General features: G+C 43.2%; 1 protein-coding gene across 1 annotated transcript in view; it reads left to right on the forward strand.

Moving 5' to 3' along the window:
* Nucleotides 1-14,792, forward strand: part of mybpc2a (myosin binding protein Ca) — a 51,029-nt gene extending 36,237 nt beyond the window's left edge. The window contains exons 14-30 of the mRNA XM_073495006.1: nucleotides 1,233-1,402; nucleotides 3,254-3,419; nucleotides 3,905-4,011; nucleotides 4,110-4,139; nucleotides 4,457-4,596; nucleotides 4,840-4,999; nucleotides 6,099-6,203; nucleotides 6,392-6,580; nucleotides 6,720-6,854; nucleotides 7,016-7,183; nucleotides 7,444-7,532; nucleotides 8,956-9,151; nucleotides 10,214-10,353; nucleotides 11,212-11,371; nucleotides 12,547-12,683; nucleotides 13,963-14,149; nucleotides 14,470-14,792. Coding sequence (XP_073351107.1) covers nucleotides 1,233-1,402; nucleotides 3,254-3,419; nucleotides 3,905-4,011; nucleotides 4,110-4,139; nucleotides 4,457-4,596; nucleotides 4,840-4,999; nucleotides 6,099-6,203; nucleotides 6,392-6,580; nucleotides 6,720-6,854; nucleotides 7,016-7,183; nucleotides 7,444-7,532; nucleotides 8,956-9,151; nucleotides 10,214-10,353; nucleotides 11,212-11,371; nucleotides 12,547-12,683; nucleotides 13,963-14,149; nucleotides 14,470-14,504 — 2,314 coding nt within the window. The 3' untranslated portion in view covers nucleotides 14,505-14,792. The remainder of the gene's footprint in view (nucleotides 1-1,232; nucleotides 1,403-3,253; nucleotides 3,420-3,904; nucleotides 4,012-4,109; nucleotides 4,140-4,456; nucleotides 4,597-4,839; nucleotides 5,000-6,098; nucleotides 6,204-6,391; nucleotides 6,581-6,719; nucleotides 6,855-7,015; nucleotides 7,184-7,443; nucleotides 7,533-8,955; nucleotides 9,152-10,213; nucleotides 10,354-11,211; nucleotides 11,372-12,546; nucleotides 12,684-13,962; nucleotides 14,150-14,469) is intronic.
* Nucleotides 14,793-15,644: the final 852 nt, after the last annotated feature.

The raw sequence follows: 15,644 nt of genomic DNA on the forward strand, positions 1-15,644 counted from the left end.
AAAGGCTTGCAAACAAAAAAAACATTCCTGTTAAATGACAAAACTCATACATGAGATGACTCATCATTTGCAGGACATATTTTCAGTTCAAGTAATGAGGCAACATTCATTCAATAATAAACTGTTTAACCATATTTCCATGACATTTCCAGATGTTTTCTCCTTTCTCCCGCCTGGTAGTTTATTTAGTTTATTACAGTAATTGTTCACCTTCTCAACAAGGAAGTTAAGTGGTTGACGGGGACATTAGGATCTAGTTTCTAGCTCTGCAACAAAAATAAATTGAGGAAGCAGAATCAAAAGCTAGTATGCAAATCACACAAACCAGCCAATTGCTTATGTTTTTTGTTTTCGTAAATATTCAGATAAAACGTGCAAAGACTGTACAAGATAAGTTCATTAATGCCTAAGGAAGTTGTTGAATGTTTTTTTTAGTATTGTTCCAAACCAAAACTAAGCTTATTACTCAAAAATCAATCAAACGTACGTATATATAGAAAAAAGTAATAAAAGACACAAGATGCTGAAGAGCAGCTCCAGCAGGCCAGCAAAAGAAGATCCAATGGATGGAGGTTGGGGTTGATTTGTTTGAACTCACGTCTGTAAATTACCAGACATAACATATTTAACTTTGTCATGTATACGACATCATCTTTTCCTAAACCCACCCAAGTAGATTTGTAGCCTCAACCTAACCAAACCGTGACGTCTGACTGAGTATGGATGACGATGACGAAGGTAACCATCTACTGTCAGAACTTAATGTGAAGGATTGGCATATCAGCTGCACACAAACTTGGACTTTGGCGTACTACAAACAACAAATTAATACCTTTGTACTTATACAGTCTTAAAGACAGACAGGCCATTAATGGGGCGACTGTTTTTACTGACAAAGCACTTGTTCTCAACACAAATGCTTACATATTCAAAATAATGGTATCAAGATGTACCTGTCTTCCTATGGAAAATTACTTTTTCATCTTTTTTCTTGTAACATCCCCACAGAATTACTTCTACAAACGCTGTGAATGCAGCCCCTAAAACCGAAAAGTATATCTAAGGAAACATTCTTCTTCTGCACCATTTGAAAAAAAAAGTGTGCTAAAGCCTTGTGATGCCTGAAGGCTCTAGCCATGTTGAACATTACAGACATGTCAGTCAGCGCTTCCTCTCTTCTCTGTGTGCTGAAGTGCCAATGAAGCATGTGTGTTGTGTGTGTTTCTCCTCAGGATGAAAGATGGAGTTGAGCTGAACAGAGAAACGGCAGGTTCAAAGTACAGGTTCAAAAAGGATGGGAAGAGACACATTCTGATCATAAATGAAGCTACTAAGGAGGATATTGGAATGTATTACGCCTTCACCAACGGCGGAGAGTCGAAGGCAGAGCTGGAGGTTGAAGGTACCGTTTCCTGTGTCGAAGTCATCGCCAGTGTTTGACATGTCCTCCTTACAAGTGGAAACTATGTCACCTGCATGCCTGTGGTGTGTTTTTTGACTATGCTGCCTGTCACAAAGTCATTAGAGCCAACAGAAACAACATAAAGTTAAAATGTATCATAATTTAGCTAAATGCTTCAACATGTAATCTCGAGTGCAGTAAAATGCAAAAAGAGCTCTTATACATTTACTCTCAGAAGCAGTAATTTCAGGGTGATTAGCTGGTGTATGAAGTTCGCTAACAAGTAGTTCAGACGCTGCTGTCTAATCGCAAACTTAAAGGAAATTTACACATCAGCACAGGTTGATGTTTTTCAATCTGACAAGCATGAAAAGCAATAAATTAGTCATTACTCACGTCATAATTAATATAACTTCACGAGTCCCTTGTATCAGTAGTTCATTACGCTGTTCGTCATGCTAATTTTCTTTTACACCTTCAAAATTAATGGTTGGATCCTGTCTCACCCTTCAGAGTTCAGGCTGTCTCAGTTGCTGCAAAACACGCAAGCCAGACGAGTCTCATTAATTGATTAAAGTGTGAGAAAATGTCTCCTCAGTGGATACTCCAGTCATAGTTACACTGCACCAAGTGATCAGTGTGAGCATACTGTTACAACCTACTGCTTAAATAGACTGCCTTGAATAAGGTGCACCCCAGGTTGACAGAGGGACATGATTATTGTGGTGTTACAGCTCACAAAAACATTATTTAGAGTGAAATTACCAGAGCAGATCATTTCCTGAAACATTTAAATGAATGACCTACTGGCCACCAGTAGACTATTTGGGAATAATCAGTTTTCAATATGTTATATTAAATATAAAGGCTAAAAGTAAGTTTGAAGGAATAATTTGAAATTTTGTGAAAAACACTAATTCTTCTTTTTATTTGGAGGGGTTGTAAGGGGTATCTTGTTAACAATGGGCAGAGCTGAGCTAGCTGTTTTCCCCTCTTTCTGATCTTTGTTCTTAGCCAAGCTAACAGTCTGCTACATATTTACTTTTGCAGACATGTACAGGAGATCTGTGGTATCAACCATCTCATCTAAGCCTTGGCAAGAAAGCAAGAAAAGCTAATTTCCCAAAATGTGAAACTATTCCTCATTGTCAAAAAGAGGAAATTAATGTTTGAAACATCAATTTGAATGTCTTCAATAACTGTCACCCTCAGGTGCAGTGCATTTCTTCTTCGCCGGGTTTCTTCAAGTAATAACATTACAACCCCTTTCAGACCTATAGTTCGACCTATAGCACTCTCTTCTCCTCAGCTATCTGAGTGTTACTGTTTTCTAAATCCCCATAGCTACAACAACAACATTAACGTCCATTTTTAGCCATTAGCTTACATACAAGTTAACGTCCTTTTCATGATGTTATTTCAAAGCGTATAGATGTAGGCTAATTCATCTAAAATGCATGTTTAATGCTTTCATATGTCACTAATAACAAGTCTTTCACTAAAGTTAGGTTAGAGGCCTTATTTTCCTGTCGGGCCACAGACAGCTTGAGTTTAACCAAACTAGCATTTAGCGTAAGATGTCGCTGTTGTGTAGATATCAAAGATGGTAGCAAAGCAATATATGCATGAAATACGACCAGCAGAAATGTCAGATAGGTCGCACCAACATGTTTAACTATATATAACACATTACACATTACAGTTTGCCGATCATATCTCCACAATTCCAATCAAATGTTAGTTTTCTACCCGTTAGTGACTGTTGTTGCCAGAATATAATGAATTATCTGTCGTAGACAAACATTTGAACGCTACAATATGTACTGATCCATGTTGATGTCTGCGCTTCAGATAAGGAGCTGGAGGTTCTGCAGAGCATAGCTGACCTGACTGTGAAGGCTGCAGAACAGGCTGTATTCAAGTGTGAAGTGTCTGATGAAAAAGTGACGGGGAAATGGTTCAAGGACGGCGTCGAAGTCCAGCCCAGTGATCGCATCAAAATGACGCACATTGGAAGGTATTATATCAGACTGCTGTGGCTCCCCGTTTGAATGTCGAAATAGCGGTTGTTGTGAGCCCCTCGTGTACAGACACACACGCATGCACGCACACACAAAATCATACAGCTATCACAGTAAGCACTGTCTGCCACATGGCTTGGCAAACTATTACCAAAGGGTTTTCTTAGTTGTTTGACCCACTTTTTGGATAGGCTGCAATCTGTAAAGCTCTAACCTCTAAACACACACTCACAGACACTCTCTCACACATCATACACACCCCTAGGGTCCGGGGTTTCTCTCAGTAATCCCTCCATCAGAGCCGCCAATGGCAGGAGATATGCCAAGGCAGCAGCGGTCACACAAGGTGAAAGCCATTTAGTATTTTTCTCACTCTGCGATATTTCCTCATGGAGTATGTTGCTAGGGCAACTGTCTTTTGCATAATTGCGGGTCACAACGAGCGTTGTCTCCTTGGTAACATTTGGTAACATGTCCCCAGGACCCACAAGCTGACGATTGATGACGTGAAGCAATCGGACGCTGGGGATTATACCTTTGTCCCTGATGGCTATGCACTTTCTCTCTCTGCAAAACTCAACTTCCTTGGTGAGAGAACTGATATTAGGCTTTTTTATTCGTCCTTAGTGAATACGAGCTGCCCAAGTCAAAATCTGACTGACTCATTCATATACTTTACCCCTCAGAGATCAAGATCGACTATGTTCCCAGGCAAGGTAAGCATTATTTTTTTGTACAATATATATTTCTATCTCCCTTTTTTATCGAAAGCCGGGCTCAGGCTACAGGAGTTTTGGGCAGATTCATAACGTAACTTTAGCCTGCCTCACCCTGCTAACAAGGGTTACTACAAGTTAGGTTAAAGAAACAATTATTTAATTTAAGTGCACGAACATCATGACACACAGAAAAATCCCACGTAGATGAATGTCAGCTTCAAAGCAAAAATAATTACTTCTTTTAAAACCTGTTATGCTTCCAACCTGAATGACCTCTCTCTTCCCATCTTCACCACGAATGCTAACACTGAAAGATCCTCCCAAGATACACCTGGACACCAGCGGCACCGGCAACAAGAACACCATCACCGTGGTGGCTGGGAACAAACTTCGCCTTGACGTTGAGATCACCGGAGAGCCGGCCCCCACTGTGTGCTGGATGAAAGGAGACATGGTGAGGGAGAATAGAGAGGATTCGCACACACACACACACACGTCAGTTACTTTCTACCTTTGTGCGTCAATCAGAGTTTCCAGCCGTTAGTCACTGAACAGCAACAAAAGCAGACTGAAACATGAACTAGAGTGGGAGGGCTGAATCACCTGTCATTGTGGCAGTTGTGACACTATACTCTTCAACTATTCCCTTTGTTCTGCCGGTCTCCCGCTCTCTTGTCTGTCCTGCTCTGGGTGGTAGGAGGTGTCTGAGGCGGAGGGAAGGGTCCGCGTGGAGACGAGGAAGACCCTGAGCAGCTTTGTAATCGAGGGGGCGGAGAAGGAGGATGAGGGCCACTACTCCATCACCGTGGTTAACCCTGCTGGAGAGGACAAGGCTGAGCTCTTTATCAGGATCGTGGGTAAGTGACTTGTTTGTACTTTTACCCTTTTCTCCTCCTTATTTTGTTTTGCTTCCATTTATTATTCCTGACTGACTGATAGGCTAAGACCGTCTTACTCCTGAACTGAGAGGAGAATATTGACATCAAATGAGTGAAAATTATCCAAAATTGTCACTGATTGAGCTTAATTTGTTTATATATTTTACTTATATACTACTTATTTTTTCCATATCACTGCTTTTGCATGTTGTAGCCAGTTTATTTGTGTATTCAAACTTCTGGAATATCTACTAAATAGTTGAATGTTCGGAAATCTGTCCCACAGCCAATATATATAAGTCAGGTTACTGACTAGCAAGTCGACAACTTTGCTACAATAACAGAGCCAAACATCAAGCAAGTGCAACAACGTGAAACTTTGGAAGCCAGCTGATAGTACTTACTAGTCCAACAGCGGGAAATCCAACTCCGTGCAGCCTTTACATTTACTTGTTGGGCCTCTTGCTCGATCACTCTCCTCTTAGCCTCCTCTGTTAATGTCCTCTTTGGCTCTGATATAAGGTCGGTATAGGCTGCTTCCTCTCCAGCCTGAAAACCTCATCCTCCTGGCAGTCCAAAAGCTTTAGCGTTGTAAAACACCAAAACTCCCAGAGCCCCGAGTTCTCAGAGAGCCAGCTAGCTGCACGGCTAACTGACCCAGCTTACAGCAGCTACGGTTAGCGGTTACTTTAGCAACAAGCAAGCAACTATCCGTCCATTAGGGCAGTCAAAGGAGATCAGAGCACAGGGGAACATTTTCTCCATAAAATATGATCTACTTTCACCGACATGTTATAGAAAACCTTAAAAAAATAATCCAAAACACTAAAGTACAGCTTTGAGCGCCAGCTTATAACATATGTGACATCTTCAGTTACTTGGAAGGGGACAGTGCTGCGTAAAACAAATAAAAAATCTCAATTTATTTATTAAGATCAATGCAAAACTAAGAATACAGTACTTAATAACATGCTGCCACAAACAACCTTCTCATCAGCCTCATCCTCGTGCCTTCTGTCAATTCTCTCTGTTTCATCTTCCCTCTCGTTCCATCTCCAACTGTAACCTGCCTCTCCAGATGTGCCCAACCCTCCTGAGAATGTCAAATGCACATCAGTTGGCGAGGACTCTGCCGTAATCACATGGGACCCTCCAGCATTTGACGGCGGAGTTCCCATTAAAGGTACCCCTGAAACACACACAGCATCTAATGTTCACATCTGATGTCTCCCTCCCCGGAGAAAACAGCAGTTTAGAATCCACTCTGTTCATCATACTGAAATGTTTTTGAACTGTGTTTTTTTCCCCCTTCTCGAGAATGTTGAGACATTTTTTAATGACTCCACCGTATGTTGGTGTTGCTTCCTCCAGGGTACCTGATGGAGAGGAAGAAGGTTGGCTCGGCCAGATGGACCAAGCTCAACTTTGATGTTTACGAGTCCACCACATACGACGCTAAAAAGATGATTGAAGGTGTACTTTATGAGATGAGAGTGTTTGCAGTCAACGGCATTGGCATCTCTCAGCCCAGCACAAACTCAAAGCCCTTCATGCCCATTGGTGCGTTGCCATTTATCATTAGCAGAATGGTTAATTAACAAAGGCTTTTCACACAATGCTCATTTTGAGGGAGCTTAACCTACCTCCCATCCCATTTACACTGGGTATTAACGTATTAATTAGCTCCTGTCTCTCTCAGCCCCCACCAGCGAGCCCACTCGTCTCATGGTGGATGATGTGACAGACACTACCTGTGCACTCAAGTGGCGTCCTCCAGAGAAAATTGGAGCAGGCGGCATCGACGGCTACATCATTGAGTACTGCAAAGAAGGAAGTAAATATATGCAAAACATCAAGTACCATCACACTCAGGCATTATAGAGAGTTTATATGTTGTTACTGATGTCATTATTAAAAGTTAAAGGTCATATTGATTACATAACGCACAATCTGTTGACTGTTCCTCCTCTTCTTCTGATCTGACTCGTTCCTCAGGTGATGAGTGGGTGCAAGCGAATGAGGAACCAGTGTCAAAGAACCAGTACAGGGTGAAGGGTCTCCCAGTGGGGGAGAAGATGCTGTTCAGAGTGGTGGCTGTCAACATCGCTGGACGCAGCCCTCCTGCCACTCTCGGCCAGGCCGTCACGATCAGGGAAATCATGGGTCAGAGACAATGTTTTAATTCTGTCGTCTGTCTTGTGAAGTCGGTAAATTTAGTGAGCCATTATACATTTTTTATCAAGCGTACCATTGTGTCTTTGTCTTATAAAATTATCATGCATGTGCATTTTCATATCTCAATAATTTAGATCTCTGGCACTCACACATGAACATACAACGTTAAATCTCATGCTATGCATTTGGCATATCTGCGTTCCTCCACACCACCCACTCACTCTGTCCCTCTTGTGTCCACGACACAGAGCATCCAAAGATCCGCGTGCCTCGCCAACTGAGGACCAAACTCATTGTGCGTGTGGGCGAGAAGGTGAACTTGGTCATCCCCTTCCAGGTTTGTCCCAGTCTTGCCGAGATCTGGCTTTCTTTCATTTCAGTTTTGAGTATATATACGGAAAGATTTGCAAACCGTTTGCTGAATGATACAAGGTGTTTAAAGATTATATGTCACTTCCACACTGACCCTGTACTAAACGGCTATTTCAGACTCAGAAGCATTTCCAAAACTAAGTCTTAAGCTGGGTTTATTTGAAGAGTGGAGAAAAAGGCAGTGGAGTTTGGATAAAAGCCTAAGAAGCCGGTCCGTGATCCACATAAAATGGGTCATTGCAGAGGGGGGTTTGAGTCAACCCTGGAGTGGTGTATTTGAAGTAGAAATGCAACTGGACCTAAGAGAAAGTCAAGATATCACGTCTGTTTTAATTAATGGTTGCCTCTGTCTGTGGGAAATGCACTTTGCTTGTGTGTTTTGCTGAGAGGAAGTGATCAAATAAAGGCCTAAGATTATATGGCTGAAATATGGTGTTTTTTAATTCTTCTGAAATGCAAATCAGAGTCGTAAACTTTGATAGTAAGCACGTGTGAGAGAGAGCAAGAGCTAAAGGGGCACAGGGAGCATTACAGCATTTGACAACAAGTTGCATTGGTAGAAAGAAACTATGCATTAAGTCGTAAAGCGGAAGCCATTGTGATAAATAAACAGAATAGACAACAAAATTGAGCCATGGCTCTACTTACTTTTGAAGGAGCAGATGAAAAGCCTGTTCTGAGACAGAGGACGTGGTTACAAGATGTTCTCTTGGGAGAGAAGAGCAACCGCATCTCTGTCATCTTATCCAGGAGCTGGACGGAGGCTGTTCTAACGGCTGTTTGCACACTGATGGAATATGTGATGCGACTTCATCTGACTAGAAGAGGATGCCCCAAAATATTTCATGGCCAAAACATTGGAAATGAAATGAAAACTGGGTTGACGTCTAAACTCAACATTGGCTTGACGTCAACCTCCAATGCTGAAAAGACGTTGAATTTTGGTTCCTTAGCACTGCGACTTAAAACCAACATCGTCTGATGATGTTAGAATTTTACATTGTGTGTAGGTTGATATTATGACGTTTAGCAGACGTTGGGTTTTGATCACCACACCCCACGACTAATGTCAGTGCTCTGCGTCTAAATGATGCTGACGTGAGACATCTAGAAGATGTCGAATTTTGGTAACTAAAAGGTCCAGAAGGCGATTCTGGAGAAAGATACAGTGGTTGATTGTTGAGTGTTGGTATTAGACGTTTTCCTGACATTGATTTTTTTGTCATCCGTCCTCACAACCAACATATCAACATCTAGTGACTAAAAAAGGTACAAATGTTCAGAAATTTAAGATCAACTTGCATGTTTACCTTGATCATCACAAGAGCGATTCAGCAGTAACAATCAAAACCAACAGTCCCCCTTCCCCTCCATTTCTCTGACTGCAGGGTAAGCCTCGCCCGATTGTGACCTGGTTCAAAGATGGCGCTCTCCTGGAGGACAACACGGTGGGAACTCGTACCACCGAGATCGACACCATCCTCTTCATCCGCACCGCGGAGAGAAGCCACTCCGGAAAGTACACCCTGTCGGTTCAGATTGAGAACATGTCCGACAGCGCCGACATACACATCCAGGTTGTAGGTCAGTCCCATCATGGCGCCAACGCCTCTCCAGATCTTATTGCATGTTCCCTCATTAAGATTAGGACACCGTGCGAGGTTCATACTTCACAAGGTACACTGTTAATAACCTGTTTGGAAGGGGATGATGGCTTGAGCCCAAATCTGTGACATGTCAAGAGTTTTTTTTTTAAATTTGATGATAATTCCTAATTTCATACTCTTTGGGATCTGTGAGTCAAAGTAGCATCAAAGCGCTGATTCCTCTCTCTCTCTCTCGCATAATCCCGGCTCCTGCACTGCCACTGTGGCCGCCAGCTCATTCCTCAGCTTACGCCTCGTCTCCCTGGGTCAGGGTGCTAGGTGGATTATTTGGCGGGGCTCTGCTGGGATTATTTGCGTGTAGACTGGGATTAGGTTTGGATTTTGAGGGCTACTCTGTCACTTGCTCTGCTGAGAAGGTTGAGTTAATGAGAGGCTCCAGCTCCTCTGATCAGCTCCCCCCCCCTCCCCAGCTGATCTGTCAACGCACTGTTTCAGCAGGAGACAGTACAGGACGGATTAACGGCGGCGCTGCTCACTGTTTGTACTGTACTCCACAGAGGAGCGCATGCAGAGCAAGATTAATGGCAAATACATTACTATGTCGTACAGTATGCCTGCACTGCGCTGTGCTCGGTGCGGGCCACACAGAAAGATCGATGATAAACACGCTGCATTCTTCTCTTCTGTAATCCAGGCAAAGCGTACTGTTTCTCAGTTTGTCAGTTCTATGCCAGCACAGTTTTTCTAGTAATGCACGCAGCCATCACAGCCCTTTCCGTGAACCTTTGTCTTTTGCTCTGCTAATCTGTCAATCTTTGCCAAATCTCACCTGCTGCTAGTGTTGATTTCTTTCTCTCTGTGGGACTTATCAATCTACCTCCCTCTCTCTCTCTCTGAAACTCTTTAAGCTTCGCTACCCAGGCAGGGAAGAGAGTTAGTTATGACTTTTTACGATCGTCTAATAAGCCTGTTTCTCCTAGTTTCAACGAAATCCTCCAACTCTGTCCCTCCTATCTATCTCCTCTCACAAACCCAACAGAAAAGCCCGGTCCCCCCATTGAAGTGCATGTTGCAGAAGTGTGGGGCTTCAACGTTGCGCTGGAATGGAAGCCGCCCAAGGACGATGGCAACTGTGACATTATAGGCTATACTATCCAGAAGGCTGACATGAAGACGAAGGTAAGTAAAGAGTGTACAGAGAAGTGGCAGCCATATTGGTTGGCAACTCTTTAGCAACAATGGAAGTGCTCAGTAAATTGTGTCAGTAAATCAATTTAAATTGCAAGTGTATAAAAATGGTCAGCAACTGTCTTATCAACACAACTGACTTTGGCACTGGCTAATATATCTAGAAGAGCTAACATTAGCTTCTGGGTAGATTTTAAAACTATGTAGAAGCTAACATTAGCTTCTAGGTAGACTTGAGCACCATCTGGAAGCTAACATTAGCTTCTAGGTAGATTTTAAAACTATATAGAAGCTAACATTAGCTTCTAGGTAGACTTAAGCAAAATGTAGAAGTTAGCAATAACTTCTAGGTAGACTTAAGCCCGATGTAGAAGCTAACGTTAGCTTCTGTATAGTGCCAAAGTCTACCTAGAAGCTAATGTTAGCTACTATCCTGTTTTCCTGTTTCGGCAGGCGTCACAGACTTTTCTATCCAAAATGCTTTCAGTGGTTTGTCTCGTCTCTTAAGCCGTCTCTGGTGTTGTGTTTTCGACTAGAAAAAACAACAAAAAAACAACACTTGTTTACAGGAACCACTTAGGTCATTGCTCTCCAACATCCATACATGTCCAGTGGGCCTTCATGATGTCTCCAGGCATGGCTGCAAGGAGATTTGTCACATAACTGCAAAGCCTCGCTGTCCTGTCATGGTCATTATGTTGTATGAATCGACAGGAAGTTGGACTAGAAGAACATGGATACTGGGGATGGGAGATTCTTCAGCTTATACAGATCTCAACCTCGGCTATAAGCCTCTTTGAACCTCTGCTTCTCCTCTCTCTGCCTCTCTATCTGTCTCTCGCACATCAGGAGTGGTTCACGGTTTATGAGCACAACCGCAGGCCCAGCTGCACTGTGTCTGACCTGGTCATGGGGAACGAGTATTCCTTTCGAGTGTACAGCGAAAACATCTGTGGCCTCAGCGACGAGCCTGGCAGAAGCAAGAACACCGCCATCATTACCAAAACAGGTAATGAAATCCCCGCAGAGCGATGCACACTGTCATGTGAGAGTATTGCTCTTGACGCCGGGGAACATCTAATGCATGCTGAGCACTAGGCCACACTGTATGGAGTTAAAACAGAAAGTGAGCGTAAAGAAAACAGGAAGTCATTGGGATTTCTTATTAGAGTTACACATGCAAATATTAAAGAAATACAAACTGTAATATGATTTCTAACTTGTGATTAATTGTCGGCTGTGATTAATTACTTCAAGGAAAAGTAATTCACGCTGATTATGCTAAACACAAATATTCTTTGACAGAGTGTTAAATAACATTTAATACTGGCCACGCATTATGAAAGCAACCAGGCTGGGAAATTAACACCTGCCACCAGCCGAATCCTGCGACTGTTGTCGTGTTGTTGCATTCACTTACTCTACCAGAAAATCTGGCAGCGAACCAGCCGATCTCTTTTGTATTCCAAGCAGCAGTCTGGCCTGTAAAATTGTGATTGTTGTTGATCGTAGTACTCACCCGACATCATGGTGAAACAAAGGTCAGATTTCTGTCATGATAAGTCAAAAGTTAATCTAGAAATTGATATTCCGAGTTGAGCAGGATTTGTTATTGATATTCAAAGGCAAAACAATCCCAAAGCAGCTGGAAAAGATAACGGTTGGTTACTACTTAAGCATTTCAGTTGATGATTTACACAATCCTTGAACTGTCTGACTGTAAAAATGTGACACAAACTAGACTAAACATCTCTTTTCTCTGGTATACCATGATTCAAGGTCTCCTTACACTGCTTTTCAGAATGTTCTCTGGCATGTATATTATTTTACCTTAAAGGATAAGTTCACCCAAAAATGAAAATTCAGTCATTATCGTTTCGTTTCATAATCCACAAAATATTTCTGAATATTTTCGTTGTTTTGCTGTGAAGCTCCAGAAATGTTTTGTGGAGTACGAAAAGTCGCCTGATTTTCCATCATCATTGGGGAGAGCAAATAATGCCTGAATTTTCATTTACGGGTGCGCTTATCTTTGGGTAAAAAGACATATCCATTTTCATGTACTCTTACAACCTCCCAGATCTCATATAAGGAAACAAGTGTGGTTAATAAAGCACTGTTGTACTGTTGTGTGTGTGTGTGTGGAAATAAACTAAGACATGTTAAACTTCTCCACCTGTCCAGGTTTGATCCATAACCGTGCACCCTTCAAAGAGAAGGACATTAGCAGTTCCCCCAAGTTCACAGCTCCCCTTGTGGACAGAAGTGTGATTGCAGGTTATGCCGCAGCCATTAGTTGTGCTGTCCGCGGCTACCCCAAGGTATGTACATATTTAAAGTAAGAAGGCTGTCTCAGTGAAATTATTTTGTAATAAGTTAACTTGAAGTTCACAAGGACTGCACTTTACACACTGCACACCACTTTGTTCTAGTTTTCTGTATTCCCTCTCATCAAACTGGCCTCTGTCTTCTCGGAGGCCATGTTGCTCCAGCCTGGTCCGGCAGTGTTTACAGCCTAGCTCAGCGGTGGGGGGGGCGTAACGCACATTCAGCGCTATCGGATACTGAAAACGCCAATCTATATCCGTCACTGTCTGGCTCTTGTTGTTGGTGCAGATATAAGAAAGTTTTAAAAGACCTCTGAACACACTTTTTTGTCAGAACGTTCTCCACTTTCACTGGTTTGAATGAAAAAATATATTTATTAATATCCGTGTTTTCATCTGTGTGGACTTGAACACTGGCTCTAGCGGCCACCACAGGGGAGGGTGAGGCGAGGGGTATTTCGTTGTTTGCAGTCTGCACCCTGACTGCCAGATGCCACTAAATATTTACACACTGGCCCTTTAAAAATACGAATATATAATTTATCAACTTGGAAATTAAAAAAATATATATATTAATCTAGAACCTGACTGTACACAATATTTGTAAGATCGCTTTCTTGTTTGTAACCCAGTGTTTTTTAAATCCTGGTCCTGGTGGCCCCCTTCCACCAGGGAACATTTAAAACATGCAGGGCAGGGGGCTCCACGGACTGCGATTGAAAAACACGATGTAACCAGTAAAAAGTAATGATTGCAATAAGTAGGATAAAGAATGCTGCATATTTCTTAAGTCATGCGATAACAGAATAAACTGTTGAACTGTCATTTAGCATAAAAATAAAGGAATATAGGCAGTGCCCCCACTGTAGCACCTCCATCCTGCATTCATTTTACCTGCATTGGCCCCCTGATAGCTTTGCTGCAAGGGTACGCCACAGCTTTCAGGCTTTGTGTTTTTAAAGTGAGCGTACAAGTGTCAAACAGTGAGTGTAGAACAGTCGGGAGGATTTTGAATCCTTTGCAGCATGAGTGTATTTTTATGTCTGAAGCTAGAACAAGAGGTGGAGCAGAAAGATCTTTGAACACACTTTTTTTTTTTCTATCCCTCCGAATGTGCAAAGATTTGTCAAGCCGAAATGTTGACCTAATTTCACCTCTTCCTCTTCCCTCCTCCCCTCCCAACATCCCTTGCTCTGTTTATACTCCCCCTCCTTCTCTCCTCCATCCCGCCAAAATATGCCTCCTCATCTTCCTCCGACACTCTGTTCTTCAGCCAAAGATCGTTTGGATGAAGAACAATATGATCATCGGTGAAGACCCCAAGTATCTGATGCAGAACAAACAGGGCGTGCTGACGCTGAATATTCGCAAGCCGAGCCTGTTTGATGGGGGAAGATACTCCTGCAGGGCCATCAACGATCTGGGTCAAGATGAGGTGGAATGCAAGCTGGTGGTTCGAGGTATGCTGTCTGAACTTTACATCCCATAATACCATAGTTTCAAAGTGGTGAGTGAGCGCATGACCTCGGCCAGGGCAGGTCTCTTTCTGACAGTCTTCAATAAGGCTCAGCATGACAAATCTCCATCTCCTCAGCCCCTCTGACTGATCTGTTGTTGTGAAACTTCAGTCGAAATTCTTGCGCTAAAAATAAATCGCCCTATTGTACTTTGTCAGTTAAAGTTTCGGAGCCACCGATGACTCTCGAGCGCTGTAGTTTCTTTAAACAGCGTGATCTCCTGGCCTCACATGCTGATTTAAATTTTCTCTTTTTCTCCGCAGTTGTACAAGAGAAAGGAGAGGAGGCGAAGAAATGAGCGACAGCACGAAACAGCAGAGGATACAGTTGAACAGGAATAGTAATGGATTATGTATAACAGGATAGTCATGAATAAATATGATTAGAATAGATCACTGGTGAGGCTCTAAAGCCAATCCCCCTGCCCCCCCGTCTTCCTCCTATACGCCTGCCTTTCACAGCTGCTAAGACGAACGCCACATCAGTGATATACCATAAATTCTTTACAGCGAGCTGCCACCTTGTCACATCCTGACTGAGAGAAGCCGAGGAGTATTGTAGTGGCACTGCCACGCTGTGACCACACACAGATGGATCCTTCTTATCTGTGAAGTGGACCTGTCACTGAACACACTTATAAAACAGCCTTTCATCCATTACGGCTCCCTGTGTTGTCTGTTTTGTGTCCGGGACGTTTTTATAGGATGGGATGAATTTATGATTGTAATGCAGCCGTAGAGCTGAAAACCTCTGCAGTGTGACCGAGCGGCTGCACACCTCTGCTCGCTCGCTGTGGGTGTTAGGTGTGTGATATGTGAACCGGGGCCCGTCGGCCCTGTGATGGTCGAATGGAGGGATCACGACTCAGCCAGGCATGGCCGACATCATGGAGCCGCCGGGATAAAGGAGGCTCTTATACACGGATATAGACCTGCTGCGCCCTTCATGCACACACACAGAGGGCACACATGTTGACTTACACACACACACACACACACACACACACACCCACATGCTATCTTACTACACTCCTCATGGCATGACCTATAGTGGTAGGCCTTTACAGATACATGACTTACACTCATGCACATGCAAACACAAACACATACTTGGAATCAGGGTCTCATTAGCATCACACACTAGAGACTAATTAATGCACCCATCAACACTGCCCTAATTAGCTCTCCCACGTCATTACTGAGCAAACGAATTACCGCTAATTTACACACCCGCAAAACAAACACAGCACCGTCTCTGCTGGGAGAGTCCGCCGCCGCGGCTCGCCTTGCACACCAAATTAAAGCCTCGCCAATGTGCCGCAACCCGGACCGGCGTCCCAAGTGACCCCGCCCTTCCTTGCACACTCCCCCTGACTCGAGCACCTGACAGAGGGAGGTCTCACTTGGAGACACGAGCTCAGATTCAGTACATCAGGTAG

Source organism: Pagrus major, chromosome 23, assembly GCF_040436345.1.
Source record: "Pagrus major chromosome 23, Pma_NU_1.0".
NCBI lineage: Eukaryota > Metazoa > Chordata > Actinopteri > Spariformes > Sparidae > Pagrus > Pagrus major.